At 34.6% G+C, this 18,617-nt stretch overlaps 2 protein-coding genes across 4 annotated transcripts; one reads left to right on the forward strand and one right to left on the reverse strand.

Moving 5' to 3' along the window:
* Positions 1 to 3,921: 3,921 nt before the first annotated feature.
* Positions 3,922 to 15,199, forward strand: LOC116339908 (polyhomeotic-proximal chromatin protein-like). Of its 3 annotated transcripts, XM_031766008.1 has the most exons (8): positions 3,923 to 4,167; positions 10,087 to 10,841; positions 10,983 to 11,695; positions 11,782 to 12,132; positions 12,202 to 12,615; positions 12,699 to 13,335; positions 13,421 to 13,768; positions 13,838 to 15,199. In XM_031766008.1, exons 1-8 carry the CDS (start codon positions 4,130 to 4,132, stop codon positions 14,545 to 14,547), a joined length of 3,966 nt encoding a protein of 1,321 aa, XP_031621868.1. In that variant the 5' UTR covers positions 3,923 to 4,129; the 3' UTR covers positions 14,548 to 15,199. The 3 variants fall into 3 exon arrangements, with proteins under 3 accessions (XP_031621867.1, XP_031621868.1, XP_031621866.1); XM_031766007.1 differs by having other exon boundaries at positions 3,922 to 4,167; positions 12,702 to 13,335; positions 13,421 to 15,199; XM_031766006.1 differs by having other exon boundaries at positions 3,927 to 4,167; positions 13,421 to 15,199.
* LOC116339910 (UDP-glucuronosyltransferase 2B15-like) lies at positions 15,188 to 17,676 on the reverse strand. Its single transcript, XM_031766009.1, has 8 exons — positions 17,551 to 17,676; positions 17,004 to 17,241; positions 16,497 to 16,940; positions 16,304 to 16,419; positions 16,124 to 16,236; positions 15,872 to 16,056; positions 15,752 to 15,772; positions 15,188 to 15,694 (listed from the first exon to the last, which is right to left on the reverse strand). The coding sequence occupies exons 1-8, from the start codon at positions 17,557 to 17,559 to the stop codon at positions 15,243 to 15,245; spliced, it is 1,578 nt and encodes a 525-aa protein (XP_031621869.1). The 5' UTR covers positions 17,560 to 17,676; the 3' UTR covers positions 15,188 to 15,242.
* Between the last annotated feature and the right edge of the window lie 941 nt (positions 17,677 to 18,617).

The raw sequence follows: 18,617 nt of genomic DNA on the forward strand, positions 1-18,617 counted from the left end.
CTGTGGGTGAACATAGATAGATGATAAGCGGAGCGGAGTAGTGACGAGAAAAGAGGGATAGACATGACAAAAAAAAAGCAGGCGAGAATCAAAAAATAAATACAATAATAATAAATTGCTGTCGCTGTTTTCTCTTTGTTTCTCATTCTTCAATTATATTGAATGTTTCGTTCATTTTTCTCCATTTCTCTTTCTCTCTCTTTTCGTCGGTGTTTCAGTTGAGTTTCGCTGTTTTGAGACGGCACTTTGCCCACGATTTCTTTTATGTTGTTTTTTATTCGCTATTGTAAACGGCATACGACGTTGCATGTATGAGTACATATACGACATCAATGTGAGCATTTAATGTGGCAATATTGCCAAACCAAATCATATTCGACTTGGTGCGTTCGTTTTGTTTTCGCCTTCTCAACTCATTCGCTACATTTTGATTTGGTATTTAAATTGCGTTCGTCGATTCGTATTTCACATTTATTTCAACCGCATAAATATGTCGATGTTTCTGCTGCCAACTTTTTATATATGTATCTGTTTATTATTTGCTTTTGCAGTCAGTATTTTTTTTCCTCTTTTGTTTTTTTTTTATTGTTGGCTTTTGTTTTGTGCGAACGTGCGCTGTGTGATCTTTTGTGGCGGTTGGTGTGTGGAATTGAATTGCAGTCATATATGTGTTTTTTTTTCTCTGCATAAGTTGTGGTTGTCACGCAACTCTTGTGTTCGGATTGGTATATTTCATTTTGTTAAATTACAATGAGGGCACACGGTTACACGCGGCGCGCATTTTTTTTTAAATATTTATTTTTTCTCTCGCTTGCGTTCTTTTTCTTCTGCATTTATTTCTGACTACATGAAAATGACTGTATTTTATTTGTAATTATTATGAATGCCCGATGTATTTATTGCTGAAACCGGGTAAAATTGTAGTACCTTGCATGGTTCGACTATATTGCCATGTACATTCATTTGTTCGCCTCTTTCGCCGATGAATTATTAATAAATGCACCAATCCAATTCATTTACCGAAACAGCCGAACAACCATAAATTATTACACGAGCTGTTGAAATTTTAATTATTGAAACAAAATCACTCTATACAAGTTGTGTTCGTGTTATGAGTCTTTGAAGTCTTTTTTTTATTCAATTGGAAAATGGCTTGGCAGTGCCATACCCAATTTTCTAGATTACATCAATTATAGCAATTATGTTTCTTTCTTTGAAATCGTATGGCACTCATATTTGAAGCATTTCGAAAAAAAAAATCTTCATAAAATTTGACGAAACGTGCAACAATTGGCAAATCAGAATCGTCTGTGAACTCTTTGTTGGTTTTGAAAAACCGCTTGATTTTATGTTGCGTTGAAGATTTTATGACTTCGAAAGCAAATGGGTCAGCATCGTAAATCAAGTGACTCGCACGCGCGCTTTCGGCGAACGCGCTTACTTGAAAATGAATTCTGCGATGCTTTCACGCAATTCAAGGAGGTCACATGAGTCGAATGGAGAGAGAGCTGATATACGCAAAATAGAAGAAAAAACAAATCCAGTTGGCGCACATAAACTCATTGGTTGGTCGAATCGAGCCGCATATGCCTGTCATTGCTTGACATGTAAATGAGAGATTGCATTTATTAGTTACGGTGATACGTTGACAGCGGGTAAATTTATGCTGGTCTCTTACACATACAAACATTTAAAAAAATATGTTTTTGGTGGGGATTGAAGAGATGTGAACAAAGCGTTCGGACAGTGTATAATAGACGAAAATAGAATAATCATCATCAGTCGGTTTGCTTTAGCATTCATTTTATGAAGCAGTTCAAATTATAAAGCGGCATCTTCTGATATTCCCTTTTTTTCTCTTTTATTCCATCTGACGTGTGATCTATCCACACGTACCGCTTCATTTAACAACTCAATTTTCATGTCGTTTCGTTCATATCCTTCATATAAATCGTTGAATTCGCGTCTCTTCCACAAATCTCATTGTGAATGACGTTGCTTGAAGCATATGCATACGATAAACAAGCCCTGAAACTCAACATCAACTTCAAATCACAAAATCCATCGAATGATATGTCTTAAAGATAAACTATATGAATGTGCGGTTCGTTTCAACATATTCAATATCCAATGTAATAAGGAGCTGTCGGGTCACCAACACACACACCCAAAATAAAATGTAATAAAAATGTGTGTGAGTTTGCGCCAGATGTTTTTGTCATTTGAAATTGTGCACATGAAGCAGCAGCAAACAGCGACAGCGACAACGGAACAGCATTAATTCCAGTTTCTATAATAAAGCCTAAGCCCAATCTAATATCAAAATAGTCTCCCTTTTTTTTCATTAAATATCGAATAAAACATCAAATCGAATACATTTCACCCATACAATGATGACCATTTAAATGACATGCACATACACATTGCAACAGCATCGTATATGTGCTTAGTTTGTTCGCTCCAATGGTAACATCGCTTCGTTCTTTCAGCACAAAATTAATGTTTTCACTCTGCAATATAAGGTATAATATATATTTTTTTCGATTTGGTATCGTTGTGTTGCTTGTTATTCGATGCTTTTTCATTTGCTTCGATCCCACCATTACCACCAGGCTGACGGCTATGATGAGAGTAGAGAAAAAAAAAACATTCACGACATCGTACACTCGCACTCATACATACGCCAGGGGAATTATAAAATGTGTATATTGGATATAAAGAAAAAGAAGAAGCATAAATACGACATCCAGGCTACGAATTTTAAATGAGAGAAAAACATGTTGTCAACCGTATAGAACCGACACACGTATGTATGTGTTTGGGATCGAAGTTCATTGTGCCCTTATACCGTGTTTGTATCAGGATTATTTTGATGGCTATGTATTTGTATTTGCTTTTAATGGATAAGAGTTTGAGGCGGCAATCGTTGTACATGCGCACACACAGACCGAATAAAAGAAGGTGCTCCTTCACATAAACCTATTAAGTTGCACACACACTCTACGGCATCACAAAAAAAAGGTTTCATGTTGTTGTTGTTTTTGGTATTTTCTGAGCCGTATTTAACAAACGAAACATGTTCTTGTCGCTCATGTACCGCTCTATATGGTAACAGCGTGTTGTATATCTCTTTCGGTTGAAGCGGGTAATAAAAAAAAATACTGCATTTTTACAATATATTCTCTCGTCTCTTGGGACCGTTTATGCATGTTTGTGCTTCAAAAGCCGTTTTTATGCCTTCACACACATACATGAAAACTATAGCTATTTACATATTTGTATGTGTATATATATATATATCAACACAGAGAGAGAGCATATGAAGAAGTACTACTGCTGCTGCTGCTGTTACCGCTGTTGCCGTTGTTTGCGAATCTCAAAGTATGTATGCGATTCAGTTGTGTTTAGAACTCGTTCGTAACAAGACGTATAAGCGTATTGATGTACGCTCTTTTCATCTTCCGTTTGTATGATAAATTTGCCTTTTTTGCTCATACTTGTTTTTGTGTCAAATTTCGGAGAGTGTAACTGAATCGTTTGTGAATTTTTTACATGCAGACATTCTTTGTGCCACAAAAAAAAATATAAACCCAGTGAACGGATTATGTGTCTTTAGACAACGAAAAGGTTATAAAAAAAATATTTAGCAAAAATTCAGTGACTTTCAAGGATTTTTACAATTTTGACGATTTTTCATACTGAAAGTTTTCAAAGCCACACCAGTGAATTAAACTCGTCGTAAAAAAAACATTTATGAGATACGAAAAGTATTTCTGAGAAAAAAGTGAGTCACAATAAACAGCCGTTTTTTTTGTTGTTGTTTCGTTGTGGTTTTGTTTTTGTTATCACCGATATACTGAATTAAATCGTTGATATTGTTCTTTGTTTACATCGAAACATTTTCATTCAGCTGTTTTTTATTTTACACGTCGAATTTAAAAAGAAAAATGTATACAAACAATTTCATTTTTAAATAATTGGAAAAGATAACAATTGTGTAAAGTTTATATGAATAGAACGATGGTTTGTAAACAATTTGATCGAATCACCAAAATTGATCATTTGAATGTAACCAATACAGAGTTTTGCAATTTATTATTTACCGAAACCCACACAATTTCATATTAATATGGAACAACGCAGAAATGGTCGTTTTTATACAAAAAGGTATTTTTTAAGTTATTTTCCTTTTATTTTAATTTTTAAATTAAAAGTTCAGTTTTTCATTTCATTCAAGATTTTCCTTTTCCTTAGCATATTTCATTGGTTTCTTTAATTGATTTCATTTCTTTAAATTTATCAGTTCGATTCGTGGAAATACTTTGTTTGTTTTCTTTTCATTTTGCCTTTGTTTCCGACCGAATGCACAAAACAAATCCAATCGCGTTCAATTAAATGGACGCAAGATCGAATTTATCCATATAAGTTGGTTTAAGAAGCTGTAAATGTGAAAACATCACATAAATATTCCGGCCGATTCATAATAACTATTTTAAAAGCGCGTAAATGTGTGTTGTTTTTACCTCTTTTCCTCTCTGCTTTTTTTCCTCCTCTTTCTGGTTCTTGTCAATTTCTTTTACATCGTTTTTTGTGTGCGATTTTGTTCTCCTTTCATTCGAACGAGCGCAAAAAGCACACAGCATAATAGTATAACCGGTTTTCTTCCAACGAAAACACACAAAAAAGCGCCGTACACAACGACTTGTTTATTAATGTACCACACGATGTTGTGTTGTAGTCGAACTGCACAGCTATCTAATATTGACATACGGTGTGTTGCTGTCGTTCTCGCGCGACACATAGAAAGCATCGACGACTTCTTCTTCTTCTACATCTTCTTTATCCAATTCGTTCGCTATGCGAGTGTGGAAGTGTGCATGTTTGCAATCTGTACGACAGTGAATGTTTATGCTCAGTTTGTAAATGCGCATACACAAATTTTCAAAACGTCAGACATTCAACGATATATGCATGTTTGATTGTGTTCGAATCCATTTATTCGTATGGTATTCGTGCTTCATTTGAAAATATGTGTCTCATTCACATGCCACAATAGCAGCCGTTTAGTTTAACTCACATGTTATTTTTTTCGTTTTCTCCAAAGTATATCGAGAAGAAAAAAAAAACAATAACAAATGAGCCAAACCACTGGATTACATTGTCACAAAACTTCAAACCAGACATGATGGTTCAGTCGACAGATAGAGGATGAAGAGAACACACATTCTTTTGTTGCCAAACATTAATACCGTGAAATTCACAAAACATGAAAAATGTACTTTTTTGCTTTCATACGGATTTTTGCAAACGAACATTGAACAAAAGTCGATAAATCATATAAGTTTACAAGGAGAACGCATCCTTTCAATGTTGCTCATTTGCAATGGAATTTTCCATACACTTTTTTGCACCATTTGTCTTTGGATGTTGAAGAATTTTCTTTTAAACTAAATATTAAATAGCACGAAGAATGCTCTTTTGCCTTTGATTTGTACATGTTTTGATCTTGTCTATTATGCAGGATATTCTCTATCCGTTTATATCATTTTGAGATATTCCCAATGAAATTGTGTGGAACTTGAAAATGCTCGAACATTTTTGGAAAATTAAAATTTAGAATTTTAATCAGCTGTGGATTTATATCCATGCCAATGTCACAGTGCATTATTTGCCATGGATACAAGCCACACATTTCAATGCTTAAGCACTTTCAACGTGCCGAAGATTACAAGCAATTACATTAGTCGGCCTCCCTCCGTTGCTCTCTTCTCGTCTACTAAAAGTCGACAGTTTTACGAAAAATGCTCGTCCCATTTATATTGGATTAAAAATTCAACACCGTTCGGTTTTAAAATTTGCCCATTAAACAACACAGATAAAATTACCGTTACAATTCAATCGAAAGAATTTTTTCGTTGAAAAAGTTTAAAAAGAAAGGGTTGCGATTATAATCACGGCCAGTGTCTGTGTGCATATTGCAATTGACATGTACTGTCAAATATTTTATTTATACTAGAGTTTCTCTGTTTATGTATTTTTAATATAAAATCAATATGTAAAAAAATTCCAACAAAAAAGTATATACGCGTATTGTTCACGTCTAGTGAAAAAAAATATAAATAATAATATTTCGATCCATCCATCTAGCACTTATCGTCGTTGAGCTCTTTCCTTTTTATCTAGCACATAAACGTGACATGCTATGTATTCACACTCCTATGTATATATACAAACCCATATCTAAGTGTATATAATCCCACAGTTGAACCCTTATACACACAAAGGTAGCATGTTTTATTCCTCTATCTCTCATTCTCGCTGTTGGTAAATAAACAATATGCAATAGGGAACGATTTCTATGTAAATACAAAATATTAATATCACTTTATGTATATATAAGGTTATATTACATATAAAAAATTGTATTTCGAATTGGACTAAAAAACTGTCTCCTGCGGTTCCGGTTAAATAAAAACTCTCTTACGAGCGAATTAGATTGAAAAGAATCAAAGTGAATAAAATTTTCCAAATAAAAATAATAAAATGAGATTCAATTATATTTCGAATTGAAATGTTCGACTTTGTAACAGATTGCGGTATTCATTCTCTGGATTTTTAATATTGACTGACAAGTACAGTCGAGAGTAGAAGAGAAATCTATCTGTCAGAGAGTGAGAATAAAAGAATGAACAAAAAAAAATTAGCTGGTTTCCTGAATAAATATTGGAAATGTGTTCACAAAACCGAAGTAAAAACTTCGGTGCGGCATCCGAAATTCAAACCGACCACAATCATGTACCTAAAGAGAGAAAAGTTTATGTGCACATAAACCAACCGAATGGCTCATAAGCAGCAAATACCACTTATGTAAACAGAAAGCATTTGTACGTACACACATACTCGATTTTAACTGAATTCCAAACCGTACTTCTGTCATTTTGCATTTCGAATTTCATACCAATCAAGCGTTGTGTGTTTGCAAAGTGGTTTCTTAAATAAAATAAAAAAACACAACAGCAACATACAAATAAATTTCGTTTGCAGCAATAAACGGCATACAAAACGAATGGAAACTAAAATAAAGACAAAAAAAATTACCCTTCTACTAAAAACACCAAAATTCCGTGTCGAAAGTAATAATAAAAACGAAATACATTCGCTGAACATTTTGCTCTTCTCTTCCTTTTTCACATCAATTCTCCATGAACCATTGAAAAAGTTGCGTTCGACAAAGGTTGTACGCTCACCGTATCTCGTAACACCATCACGAATCCCAACAAAATATCTCGATGTCAATATAGCGAGTGAATTGGCCACATTGATGTGAGCAAGCGACTCTTTTCGACTGGAAAAAAAGTGTGTACATTTAAATGTGAAACGTTGCTATGGCGATGCCGTCCTATTAATTTCAAATAGCATTGTATATATGCCTTTAGCGTTCGCCTATTTATTATTGCCGTTGAGATGCGTTTGGGTTCCACTCATTTTGAATAGTGAGGCTGTTGTTATATTGAACGAGCAGCAATTCATTAATGTTATTTTAGGCGTACAACAAAAATTCGGGATGGTATGTGTACGCATGTTTGGGCACAAACCGAAAACTTAGCGCGAGAGGGATGGAACGATTACACAATGTGCTCAAGAACAACTTACTCGTTCAACGGCTAATGCTGTACAAATATGGTGATTATCTCTGTCGCCATGTTTATATGTTACCGTAAAAATGTTGAACAGGCACAGAAAGAATGAGGGAGAGAGTACAAAAACAGCAACAGAGAAAAAAAAAGAAATCCAAATGAAAGAACGAACGAACGACTCAGCAACATTCATTCTGTTCATAGCGCACAATTTATTCCCCTCATGCATTCGAAAAATCCCTCGAACAAGCATAACAGTCGGCGCACATTCATTTTTTTTTTCATCATCATTCTTGTGTGTGCGTTTCATTTCGAAATTCAATGCAATCTGTTTTATTTTCCTCGCTCTTTCGATTCTCTGCTTCCTTTTTCGGCAGCCGGTTCATGCTATATCACCGTATATACATCAATCGATTCTTTCATTTTTGCTGTGCTCTCTTCTCTACATCGCTTTGCCATCAATTCTTTCTTCACATCATTTTCTACCAATCTATCCATGGTATTCAATGAGTCTATGCATTTGTGCTTCTTTCATTCGTTCTTGCTCTGTCTCTCTCCCTCTCTCTACCGCACACTACCACACATTCTTTCTCTCCCTCTTTCTGCAGGGCTCATTATTTCATCGTAATCTAAAGCCAGCATATACATTTTTTTTTCTTCTCTTCTTTTATCGATGATGATGCACGTTCATTTTTCATTACGTTGGTCGCCTCTCACTCACCAATTCCCCTCGAGTTTATAATATTTTGTGTTTCGCCTAATGCAGTTTTTGTTGAACGAAAAGAAAAAAATTGAGCTGTATTCGATTTCGGCTTTTGGTTGGTAATGTGCGCTTGGCATTTGTGTTTCTCTTTTCTTTGCACTGTTTATGACATGGGTCCGGCTGTTTCGACGTATTTTGTTCATTTTCGCCGTATGTACATGTACTAATCGTCATTATACGAACATTTTTTTTGTCATCTTCTTGGCTATAACAATTTAATGCTGTTTTTCATTATTATTATTTTTAATACTCTCTCTGGCTCTGGCACGTTCAGTATATATTGAAACGTTCAATAGAAATGAAAAGATCAGATACATACTAATTGTGTATTTCGTATCTTCTATGTCCTGTACTTCTATGTTTAATTTTTTTTTTAAATTGCTCGTCGATCGGCATTATGTTCTTGTCCACATGCACACGATGTGTGTCTCTTAGTTTGTTTCTGCATAGTACAGTATTTTTTCTCTCTCTTGTCAGTGGTACGTTGATCGTTGCTTTTGTTTGCAATTTTTCCCGTACAATTCCATTGTGTGCTGTGTTTGTGCCAGTTCAAATGTGAATAATGTGAAATTCAATATATTCAACTATGCGACACATTGAGAGTGTCACAGCCACAGTGCAATGCTTATGGCAAATTTCTTCTTATACGTTCACTGTTATTTCATGCACATTTTCTGTTATAGGGTAAAATATCGGAACTTGTGTCTGTGTGAACGAGAGTGAGAATGCAAGAGACGAACAAAAAACACACGCACCAGGGTTTCAGGACTCAATTCAATCCACTTATCAAGCACGCACACATATAAACAGAATTGTTGTTGTTAAGTTTTTTTTTTGCTCTCTGTGTCGATGGCTCTTCATTTTCGATTCTGTTTTGCTCATTCATTCGGTGTCAATGCATTGCAAAAATGCACATGCGTTTTTTTTTTCAACCGAAAATAAAGAGACCATTTTCAAAAGAATCTTTAAAACGCTTGTTCAACGAATTTTATCGAATTTAATAAATTTTTATCAGCAACTCAACGACACAAATCGAAAAAAAAGAGTTCCAGCAACATATTTGCAATGGATGAATGTAAGGAATTTGTGTTGACTTTTTGTAGTAATGTTTGCAGGCCCGATTCAGATATATGTTAGTTTTCTGATACGAAACTGCATTTAAAATAGTCGAATTTCCTGGCACACAATTCCGATTTGCGTTCGTTTATGTGACTAAATGTGTTTCGCATCGTGTTTCATCGTCCGTTTACAACAAAATGCACTATACGTTGCAGGGGACGATGAGATACCATCGTCACATTGTTATTTATTGTTTGTTCTCTTTCGCTCGCTTGCGTTGTCTTCGTTTATTATGTTATTTAATCGAAATTGGGTGTTGCAAATCGTAAAAATCTTTCAGTGTTTTTAACATAAATGAATACGGTTTGCTGCTATTTGTTGCATTCGACAGTGCAAAATCGTGGGGGAAAATTGATGATTCAAAAAAAAAAAAAAAGAAATCTCAGCCTAAGTAGTCATAATAAATTTGTAAGCAATAAATGAATACAAGGCGATTATTATTTTATAAAAACAGCCGTCCTTTTTTCAGCAATAATCTTAGGGCTTTAATTTAAACAACAAACTTCCTCAATCAATTATGATCATATTTTTTTTAAACCATTATTTGTGTTTCTTTTTAATTTTTAGATCGGCTCACTACAATAATCTTCAAAAGCAAGAGGAAGAGGAAAAACTGAAAAATTCCGGTGCTAATAATAATAACAACAGCACAAACAGCAATAATAATACTTCGAATTTGGGCCCGTTGAAGGACAATTCGAACATAAAACCGCGTAAATCATTGGAAAGTGTGAGTCAATCGCCGAGTAATTCGACAACAACGCCAAATCCAATAGTTAAATCGAATTCATCGGAACGGCCGAAAGTTGGTGGTGGCGATATTCAAATTAAACCAAATACGCCGACCACATCAAAAAGTGCTAATCGAAAAATCGTTCCATCGTTGAACAATCAAAATTTAATTCCCAAACTACCGATCGCTTCGATTTTAAACGAACGACCATTAAAGTGCTTGGAAACATTAGCACAAAAAGCTGGCGTAACTATTAGCGAAACAACAATTCATCATCATCATACGAAAATGGATAAAGGACAAGTTTCAAATTCGACACAGCAACTGTCAACATTGCAACTTTCAGCGGAACAATTACAGCAATTACATCAATTTCAATTGCAACAAGCATTCGCACCGACCATCCAGGTGAAACAAGAATTTCCACAAAATCAAGGCAACTCCATACAAGAACAATTGAATAAACATATACAAGAGCAAAATCAAGCCGCCGCAGCAGCTCAAGTACAGCAAATGCAATTGATTGACACGGCCAGTTCACAACATCAAACGCAAAACAATGGCACGATGGGCATTAAATATGTCAATGGTAAGTGGGATTTTTTTTGACATTACATTTCGACATATCGATTTAAGCTCTTAAAGCAACAAGGTGAATTCTCGGTGACAAGAATTTGCGTACTTACTCGCCGTTTCAATGTTTAATCTAATAATAATATGAATTTGACAGGTGAACATCAACAACAAACATCGACAACGATGACAACGATGCCACCGCTTCAATTGCAAAATGGGCAATTGCCAGCCGAATGGAATCGAAGCGTTCAAGTTGTTCAGCAACCAATTCAAAATCCAGCCTATTTGCAAACAATTTACGGCCAACAGGTGCTGATGCCAAATTTAATTCAGCAAAGTTTCAATCAACAGCCACAAATTCAAGTGATCGCTGCTGGAAAGCCATTACAAGGCGGTCAAATTACACCGCAAATGATAGCGACCGCACAAGGAAAATCGGTGCTAGGCAATTCGCAAGCATTCAGCTCAGCATATACATTGCCAACCGGCAATCAATCGCAAACATTATTCCAAGTATTCACAAATCCACAACAGCTACAACAACAACAGCAGCAGCAGCAACAGCAACAACAACAGCAACAACAACAGCAGCAACAACAAAACATTTTACCAATGACAACTGCAACGTCACAAAACAATGGCACGATTGCCGCTAAAAATCAACAAACTGAAATGAAGAATTTTAACCAACAACAGAAGGTCGTTCAAAAGTCAAACACCGTTAATTCAGGTGGCCAAACACAAATCACAGCAGCACAGGCAAATACACAACAAAATCAGCAATGTGTTCAAATATCACCAACAACGGCACAAATTATAAATCAAATTCAACAGCCAGGCGGACAACAAATGCAATTCGCTGCACCGGTATGTAAATTTTATTCAGCAACAATGACTAATTTAATCACACACACACACAAACTCATAAATCAATGATTTTTTTTACATTTCAGTGGCTTCAAAGTACATCATTCCCGCAATGGATTACCGCAACAAATGGCTTGCCACCACAATTCCAAAATCAAATTTTCATTCGGCCAGATGGAACACAAGGCATGCTTATTCCACAAACACAAACAATTCAAGCTCAAGCGGCTCCGTCACAACAAAATCAACAACAGCAAGTTCAAGCACAAGCACCACAAGCACAAATTCAAACTACTACTCAACAAAATGCTCAAAGTCAACAACAACAACAGCAGCAGCAGCAGCAACAACAACAACAACAACAACAACAACAGCAACAACAGCAACAGCAGCAGCAACAACAACAAGCGCAACAAAATGCGGTGCAACAGACTATTGTAAGTTTAAATTTAATTTTTCGTTTAATTTCAATAATTTAATCAATTAATTCGCTAATTTTGTTGCAGAATCAACAAACAAATATTCAGTCCACCCCAAACAAACGATTGGTAACCGATAATCTAACGCCGAAACAGCAAACACCAACGCGTACACCAACACTACTGCCGCAAGGTGCAAATCAAACAATTCGCCCGAATCAGGCGAGTTCCGTGTCGACCCAAACATCGGCCAATCAAAATCAAGTGATCGTTGGACAAAAGAATGCAAAACTACGTACAAAGCCACCGAATGTTCGACCGGCTGTAACCAATCTCAAAACCGATGCTGGAAATCAAACAAAATTACTACCCGGCAATCAAACGTTGCACCAAATTGTAACATCAGCTGGCAGTAAAGTGGTGGTCATGAACAATAATGGAACACAAATGATATCGACAATGAATATGCCAAAACAACAACAAACTGCATTTTTGCAGCAGGTAATAAGCAGCCGATCTCTTTTTTTGAATAAATAATTAACGAATTGAATGTGAAATTAAATGTTTTTCTATTCTTTTTGCAGCAGCCGAATCAAATCCAAGTGATACCACAGCAAATGCAATTGCAATCACTTCAATTGGCTGGACAGGCACAAGCCCAATTTGTGAATCAACAGGAGCAACAACAAATTCAAAATCAAATCATGCAATCGCAACAGCAAATGGCATTGCAACAAGCTCAAAACAGTTTGAATACAAGCCAAGCAAATGGCATTTCACAAATTACAATTCAACAGCCGAAACAGATTCTGGTCGGTCAACAGAGTGTGGCTCAAAGTCAGGGAACACTTGATAATCGTCCAATTATGACAATGGTATCGATCGGCGGCAACACATCATCACCGTTGAATGCAATGCAAAATCTCAGCAGTCCAATTGGACAACAACAAAGTATAACACTTCAGCCACCACCAAATCCATTGGCTGCCATGACATCGCTATCATACAGTGCTGCAACGTCCGGTATTCTTTCCAATAGCACTGCAAATATTTCAAAAGATGAAAAAATCACATCAAAAACTGACGAAACACAGAAAACAAGTGTTGCAGAATCGAATGCGACCTATTCAATGGCCAATTCAACTATAACCACTGGATCCGGAACAATCACAATCACATCCTCATCAGCATCAATAACTACACCGAAAGTTAAAACAACCGGTACATATTTACAATTTCTTTTTTCATTTTTAATAGAATTTTCAATAAATTGTGATTTTAATGTGAACATTTTTGTTTTGCGCAGATTCAATCAAAACCACAATAACAATTCCGGCGAGTAAGCCAAGCCCCAAAAGGGTGGAAAATTCAAAAGCCGAAGAATCAAATAAATCACGTTCAGCAACTCCAAAGCTAACGATTTCAATGAGTAAAACCAGTCCGAAAAAAGTTGAAAGTCCAAAACCAGCAGAGTCGCCAAAACCAAGTGAAAAACAATCGGCCAATTCATTGTCAACAACAACAACATCATCAACACAAAATGTTCAAACGTCAGCCAATGAAGATAAATCAGCAACAATGAATGGAAATTCAACGAACAATACACAGCCACCAACAATTCCAGCTACATTGAATCTCCTCAAAAATGATAAAGGTTTGTTGCCAAAAGCAATGATCAAACCAAATGTTTTAACTCATGTCATTGCCGGTCATGTTATTCAAGAGGGAACCGAACCATTCCCAGTTACACGACAACGATACTCAGACGATTCCGATGAACCGCCATCAAAACGTCGCAACACATCGTCACCGGACAAACCGGCTGCAGGCACGCCAGATCGTTCGACTTGTGTACAATGTGGCAAAAAAGATAGCAAAGGAAAACTTAAGCATAAACAGTACTGTTCGAAAACCTGTTCAAAGGCGGCCAAGGCTGGTGCAATACCAACATCACAACAAAATGGTGACCACAAACAATTGCGCATTCGTAATGAAAATGGCACAACAAATGGTTCGGTATCGCCAAAATCATTGCCGTCGCCAACTTCATCGTCGGCTTCAACGAATGGCACCACAAGCGACACCAGCTCAATGGGATCGACCGATGCAAATGGCAACGGTAAAAAACCATGCGAATCAACGCCTATGGAAATTTCAAACGATGCCGATGATCAAGATGAACCGATTTCATTTTTGGTTAAATGGTCCGTGGAAGAGGTATGCGATTATATTCGCAGTTTGGCTGGTTACAGTGATTATGCTGAAGATTTTGCCAACCATGAAATTGACGGGCAAGCACTTGTATTGCTCAATGAAAATCATTTGGTGAATACGATGAAAATTAAATTGGGACCGGCTTTGAAAATTATGTCACAAATTGATGCGATCAAGAAAAATGGCGCCCCACAAACCGAACAACAACAACAACAGTGAATATTAAATAATAATTAACTATATAATAAAAGCAAAACTACTTCTTAGGGTTTTCAGTTAAAATATTGATATTTAACATTTGATTTAATTGATTGGGATGACCGAGAGAGATAGAGAGATAGAGAGAAAGAGAAAGAGAAAGAAAGAGTTTATAACAAATATCATCTCTCTCTATAGATGTAAATACAGTAGAAAGAATACTATACTAAGTTTTAATTAGCAGTAGATTGCAGCTATGCACGTTTTAAATCGTTTCGCACCGCTAAAATGACCGAAATGAAAAAAAGAGACACATAAATATTGTATTGGCTATGTTTTTATATTTAATCATACTACAATTGGATGTTATTCTTGAAAAAAATTACTTGAAATTGCGAATAGACGTAATTAAAATTATGGAATCAATAGAACTCCTTAGACACATTAAAGAAATCCAGCAAGTGTATGAGTTTAATTAAAAATTTTACTCTTTTTCATGCATTTTAAATTTATTTGAAAATCATCTTCGATTTAAATTCATTTTAGCTAAAAAAAATGAAATAGAATACAAATATCTCGCATATTTATATACGTACATTACTTTATGTGAAACATTAATCCATTTAATATTATCCATATAATAAAATAAAATTCCTACATAAAAATTATGAAATTGTGATGTTTATTTTTCATGAAATTTGTTCTTTGATTTTTATTCAATTTGTCTTTTTTGTTTTTATCTTCTTGCGTTTTTTGTTGTCGCTTGAAATAAACGATTTGGAGATCGATTTTAGTGCGAGATAAATAATAAAAATCGCAATTACCGGAATAATGAAAATGTCAAGGAGTAAGTAAGAGAACCAAGACATATTCACAGCGTATGACTTCAAGTGTTTTGCCCCTTTTGATCGTATCACGTATTCAATCCAAAATATCGCTTCATCCAACGGATGCATCAAATTATCGTTGAAAAGTACTGCCAGCTCTTTGGCACGATTAAGATAGGCTTTATTGTTGATCATCTCTTGCAATGTCGCCTCAAATAATTCGGATGTCAATTTTGAAAATTCTAGTGACAATGCATTTCCGCTGGCCACTGATTTCAATGCATTTCTCTGTTGATCAGCGAAAAACGGAATGAACATCATCGGTACACCGCGAGCCGTTCCTGAATTTATATACACAATTTATAATCCAATTCAATCGAATACTAATAATAATTCACCTTCAAATAATCCCGAAATCCCTGTAAAAAAACAGATTTTTTTTCAAAATTATTTTTGATTATTTAAAAATATTGTATTATACAAATAATAGATCCTGAAAATGATTTCATTAGCCATACCTCCGTGTGCTATAAATAGTACAACATTTGGATGCGCCAATATATCGCTTTGTGGTAACCATTTTCGAATTAAAATATTTGGCGGTACTTTATATGATTCATTTTCGAATTTCCAAATGACACGTTGTTTCAATTTTCCCAGTGCATTTACAAATATGTCGATTTTTTCCTTTGGCAGTTTGGAGCTTTATAAAAGGAAATTGATTAATGTTTTGTTCGAAAAGACGTTTTTTGCACAACATGGACACAAACCTTTGTAAATGTGAACCAAGAGAGAAGAAAACTACTCCATACTTTGAATCGTCTAAGAATTGTTGTAAATCCGCTGGCAATGGTTTCGGTGGTTTGATATGTGCTCCGCCATACTAGAAAAAACATGTTTTATATTTGTAACATTTGTTTTATATTTTTATTTTTTTATTTTGTTTTTACTTGTATAATGCCCGGCATAAGCGGTCGTGGCTTTGAAATACTTGGATGCGAATTGACAAAAATCATAGAGATATTTTGATAAAAGTCTCCGACGTTTGGTAATGGCAGTCCAGGTTCTAAACAAACAATATAAATGTTATGTATTTGAAATGCAAATTTTACATTAAGATAAGAACAATGAATCAAAACCTACTTGCGAGATGGCCAAAGTAACGTTGTGCGATTGCATTTTGTTTTGGTAATAAAACCCAATTTCGAAACGCCCACTCATATGCCGATACAATGACATTATGAACGCGTTCTAAATACGACATATCATCACCATACGGAAGAAACCTATTCGGAACATGCGATATAGGTGTCAATAGACCCATAGCACGATCAAAGGAATCCGAATATTCATAAGGACAAATCGAAATGAATGGTGCATTGAATTTGTAGGCGAACATAAACCAACTCTCATGATAGAAGTCCGAATTAATGACCAAATCAAATTTTAAATCTTCACTGTGTATGATTTTTTGAACATTTGAATGATTCAGTCCATATTCACCAGATTCTGTACAAAATTTATCAAAGGATCGAATCTTTTCAAAATAGCTTTCGTCAGAGCGTTGTTGAGCTTCCTCTTGTGAAACTATGACATAGAAAGTATTTGCATTTTTCAAATATTCAACAGCTTAAATAATGATAATCTTACGAATTGTAGACATATTGAAAGGCGGATCAATCAGAATCTCAGTGTAATTCGGTGATTTAAAGTTATTGATTGGATAATTAACAATTGCAGTTACTTCATGGCCTCGTTTCAATAGCTCTTTTACAAAATTTTGTAGTTGCAACCAGTGTGAGTGGCCCGAAAATGGCACCAAAAATAAAATTTTATATCCACTCACAATGGATATGAACGATAACAACACCAAGATTATGGGACATTTCTAGAAAAGATAAAATGAATGAAAATAAGTCGAAATGATAATGTTGAAGATAAGTTGTACAAACAATCTTATTTGAAGGAAAAATACTAGTACAACCATTGAATAATCAAAATTTCAACTCATTCAAATACTTTCCGATGCTTTCAAATTGCAATTCTTTTTTATCCAGAAAAACTTTTTTTTTCTTTGTCATATTTTAATTTTCGAAGATCGTTTTCAGTTTTCCAATTATTTCAACACATACAAAAAATAAATATATTTCGTAATTCACTTATTTGTTAAAACACAAAAAAGGAAATGGGTACTTACCAAATCCATTTTTTAAATTTCTTATTCTGTGTTTTTTATTTTTTCCAACTAATTTTGTGTTTGAGTTGCAAAGAATGTGATGGAAAATAAATGGATATAGTTGATAAGAAAGCGCTGCCATCCAACTGACTCCCAAAAACTGACTAACTGCGTTTAAATGTGATAATATTTTTATATCATTTTATCTCAGTTATCAGGTGTCATATTGTAGGTAATATTTTGGCTGTTATCAAAATATCTACCTCAAATAAAAAAATGAATGTCATTGTTCATCAAATGGATTTAACTGTGTGCCTGGATATTATAAAAATTATAAAGACATTACATTACATTATCTGTTCATAAAGTTATGATACGAAGATCAATCATGATGTGTTTATGCTTCTTTTTGCAATTTTTTTTAACGGAAATTGAGATGAAAATATTAAAAAAAAATTGTGGTAGCTTGATAAAGCTGTCTGTTGTTTGGATTCTTGCATTGGTTTTCGTAATTTGATATAAATCCAATTCAATTAATTCGTTTCTAAGTAGATGTGACCATCATGCATTAATTCCCAAATCTTTATAGATAGATGACCGCTATCGTGCAAGATTTATGCGACGTTACACATTTTATATAATTTCAAAAAGACCATATAGGCGTAAGGATAAATTATTATATTTTATTTTTTATAATACAGCAACTGACACATATTGAATAAAACCAAGCTTTCTTGGAAGACTGTTTCTTCAAGACTATTTTGCGTTTCACTTTAGCAAAGATTGAATGCTTCACGTAAAGGACAATTACATTTTTCTTAAAACTAATAAATATACTTTCTTTATTTTTCAAAAAATCAATAAGATTTGCACGATTCCAGCCACAATACACATGTGTATATTTTAAATCATTTGTTTTAAATTTAAATTAACAAAAATCAATTTTTATAATATTCTCCAAACTTTCAGTAATTATGTTTTTTAATTCAATTCTTTAATATTATTTTTCCACTAAAATTAAATATTTAGAAAAAAATAATTTTTCTGTTTCAACCGGATATCATTATTTTCTGGACGGAATAAAAATA

The sequence above is a fragment of the Contarinia nasturtii genome, unplaced genomic scaffold (assembly GCF_009176525.2).
Source record: "Contarinia nasturtii isolate CC-2019 unplaced genomic scaffold, AAFC_CNas_1.1 Cnas_scaffold_533, whole genome shotgun sequence".
Taxonomy (NCBI): Eukaryota; Metazoa; Arthropoda; class Insecta; order Diptera; family Cecidomyiidae; genus Contarinia; species Contarinia nasturtii.

What these genes read in the sequence shown, in the direction of transcription:
- LOC116339908 (XM_031766006.1), top strand. Translation starts at nt 4,130, where the DNA reads ATGGAACAACGCAGAAATGGTCGTTTTTATACAAAAAG. An exon ending in AAATGCAATTCGCTGCACCG is followed by an intron (nt 11,696 to 11,781) that starts GTATGTAAATTT and finishes TTTACATTTCAG; the next exon opens with TGGCTTCAAAGTACATCATT. An exon ending in AAACTGCATTTTTGCAGCAG is followed by an intron (nt 12,616 to 12,698) that starts GTAATAAGCAGC and finishes TTCTTTTTGCAG; the next exon opens with CAGCCGAATCAAATCCAAGT.
- LOC116339910 (XM_031766009.1), bottom strand. An exon ending in TTTCAATATGTCTACAATTC is followed by an intron (nt 16,941 to 17,003) that starts GTAAGATTATCA and finishes TCTATGTCATAG; the next exon opens with TTTCACAAGAGGAAGCTCAA. An exon ending in TTATGCCGGGCATTATACAA is followed by an intron (nt 16,237 to 16,303) that starts GTAAAAACAAAA and finishes TGTTTTTTCTAG; the next exon opens with TATGGCGGAGCACATATCAA.